A 2,612-nucleotide genomic window follows, 5' to 3' on the forward strand; every position below is an offset into this window, starting at 1 on the left:
ATCGAGTCCCGCATCGGGCTCCCTGCTCGGCGGGGGGTCTGCTTCTCCCTCTGACCCTCCCCCCTCTCATGTGCTCTCTCTCTCTCATTCTCTCTGTCTCAAATAAATAAAAATCTTTAAAAAAAAAGAAATTACAAAAAAAAAAAATAACAAACCAACCCTATTACGGCTTCCTTCATGTCACGCATTCCACTAACTCATTTTCTCTTCACGCCAAGGCTGGGAAGGGGGCGTGCTCCCATTTCTCAGACGAGGAGTCGAGGAGGTGGGTGGGCCAAGGTGACGCAGCGCTTACACAGCAGCCCGGGTCTGTCCCCAAGCGCCCTGGTCGCAGGCCATTGCCTTGCCGTGTGTGCAGGGCAAGGGCCAGTGGGGCGGCCCCAGGCTCTCAGCACCCACGCTCCCCTTACCGGCACCGAGCTGGGCAGCGACTCCTCGTGGCCCCCCTCCTGCTCCAGACCCTGGGGGGCTGAAGACGGCGGCTGCTCGGCCCGGAGCCCCTGGTTTTCCTCAGTCAGCCGCTTCACCTCATGGCTCAGGCCCTTGTGTGATGTGGCCAGCTCCGCCTGGGGACGGACGGTTAGTAGGAGGGGATGAGAGGGGACAGGGTGTCGCCAGTGGCCTGTGAGGCCAAAGCCTGAACCCTCCTCCCAACACCGCTGACGGCCAGAAAGCCCACGCCCTCCTCTGCTGAGAAAGGAAGAAGCACCCTTTTTTGAGTGCCTTTGACCACCAAGCTTTTTTTTTTTTTTTTTAAGTACGCTCTACGCCCAACGTGGGGCTCAAACTCACGACACCGAGATCAAGAGTCGCATGCTCCACCAACTAGCCAGTCAGGCGCCCCTGACCCCCAAGCTCTTCATACACTCTTCTCAATGGCTCGGAGGTCACGAGGGGCAGGCCACCTCGAATGTTTTATTGGGTCCATACAGGTTTTTTTTAACAGCTGCAATTCGTTACCAACTTTCAAAACAGGGCAGAGGCGCCTGGGTGGCTCAGTCGGTTAAGCATCTGCCTTCGGCTCAGGTCATGATCCTGGAGTCCCGCATCGGGCTCCCTGCTCAGTGGGGAGTCTGCTTCTCCCTCTGACCCTCCCCCCTCTCATGCTCTCTCTCTCCTCTCATTTTGCTCTCTCAAATAAATAAAAATCTTAAAAAAATAAATAAAAATAAAAACAGGGCGACATACAGAAGTACCCGGGTTTCTGGCTTCTCTGGACAAATCAGAAAATGCGGCAGCATCGAGCTCACATTCCCACGCGGCTCCCGTCACAGAGCCGAGGGGGCCTCCCGTCTTGCCACACTGCTCTTTGCCGTCTACACCTGGCCCGACTGAATCATTTACACTTCCCGTCCAGGCTTGGAGAGCATCCGATTTTGCAAGCCTCGCTTTTAAGCCTCACTCACGACTCTGCAAGCTAGGTCCCACCATCTGGATTTCAAGGAGGCAAGGCAGGGGCTCCGAGCTGATGCACGGTGGGAACACAGAACCCCTGCTCCAACTGCAGCGCCCGGGACCCTAGAAACCTTCTATGCACCCCACGCCGACTCCAGGGTGCAGCCGGAGTGGCTGGGGGTGCAGGGTGGGGTGGGGTGGGGGTTGGGCAGGACAGGTGCCTTGACCTTTCCGCGTGCCCCTCTCAGCCAGTTCCCGTCACACTCCTGTCCCTCGTGCCCCGGCCCCCAGCCCTCACCATCTGCAGCTGAACCCGCTCCTGGGCCTGGCTCACGGTCCCCTGCAGGGTCCGCAGCAGCTGCTCTGAGTTCTGGACCTGGGCCAGGAGCACTTGCATCTGTGCGTGGAAGGAGGTGACGGTGAGGTCGGGGCCAGGAGGCAGGCAGCCAGGGGCCCTGCCAGGGCGGTGGCGACACAGCGGGGCCCCACCTGCTTGGCACAGTCCTCGTTGCTCCGTCTCAGACCCTCCTGCAGCTCGTCCCGCTCCCGGCTGACGTTCTCCAGGTCCTTCTGCAGCTGCCGCCCCTACCACAGACGCCGGCCTCAGTCTCGGCCTCCGAGTGGAGGCCTGCCTCCTGCACCTCGGCGGGGGGCGGGGGGCGGGGTGGGAGGGCGGCTCCCAACCGGCCGCCCTGCTTCTGTCGCCTGAACCCGGCTCTAGCTCTGCGTGTGTGCACAGCAGGTGCTCAGTGAGCACTGGGGGGGGGGAGTGCCCGCGCCCTGGCAGGCTGCTCCGCCCCCTCCGCTCACCTCCGCTTGCAGCTGCTCCCACTGGGTGTCCGGGACGAGCTGGTAGCCGGGAGGGGGCAGGTAGATGCCCTCGGGGACCAGAGTGCCCGTGGACACCAGAGAGGCCGTCTCTTCCTGCTCGGGGCTCAGGCCCTGGCGGCTGCGGGGCAGGGTGACGCTGCCAGCCCCACCGCCGAGGGAGAAGGAGGAGATGGAGGCACCGTCGTCACAGTTGTGGGCGAAGGCTTCGGCCGCCGCGCCTCCGTCTCCGCTCGGCTCCTCCGGGGGCTCCAGCGGCGGCCACGGGTCCCGGGACAGGGGCAGCAACTCCGTAGAGCCGTGCAAGGAAGGGGGGTGCCGGGGCCGTCTCTAGGGGAACGGGCAGGGAAGAGGCTGGGGGGCCAGGGTCCTGCGGCGCCCCCTCTTCG

The 2,612-nt window shown here is 62.6% G+C and overlaps 1 protein-coding gene across 1 annotated transcript; it reads right to left on the bottom strand.

Moving 5' to 3' along the window:
• Positions 1 to 46: 46 nt before the first annotated feature.
• Positions 47 to 2,553, bottom strand: LOC145718828 (rab GTPase-binding effector protein 2-like; the record flags this gene model as incomplete). Its single annotated transcript, XM_081810342.1, has 4 exons — positions 47 to 566; positions 1,694 to 1,792; positions 1,885 to 1,980; positions 2,206 to 2,553. Coding segments are annotated over 4 exons (864 nt in total), but the record flags the coding sequence as incomplete, so codon positions are not given.
• Between the last annotated feature and the right edge of the window lie 59 nt (positions 2,554 to 2,612).

This window comes from Leptonychotes weddellii, unplaced genomic scaffold (assembly GCF_054177405.1).
Source record: "Leptonychotes weddellii isolate Sample4059 unplaced genomic scaffold, ASM5417740v2 HiC_scaffold_23051, whole genome shotgun sequence".
NCBI classification, from domain to species: Eukaryota; Metazoa; Chordata; class Mammalia; order Carnivora; family Phocidae; genus Leptonychotes; species Leptonychotes weddellii.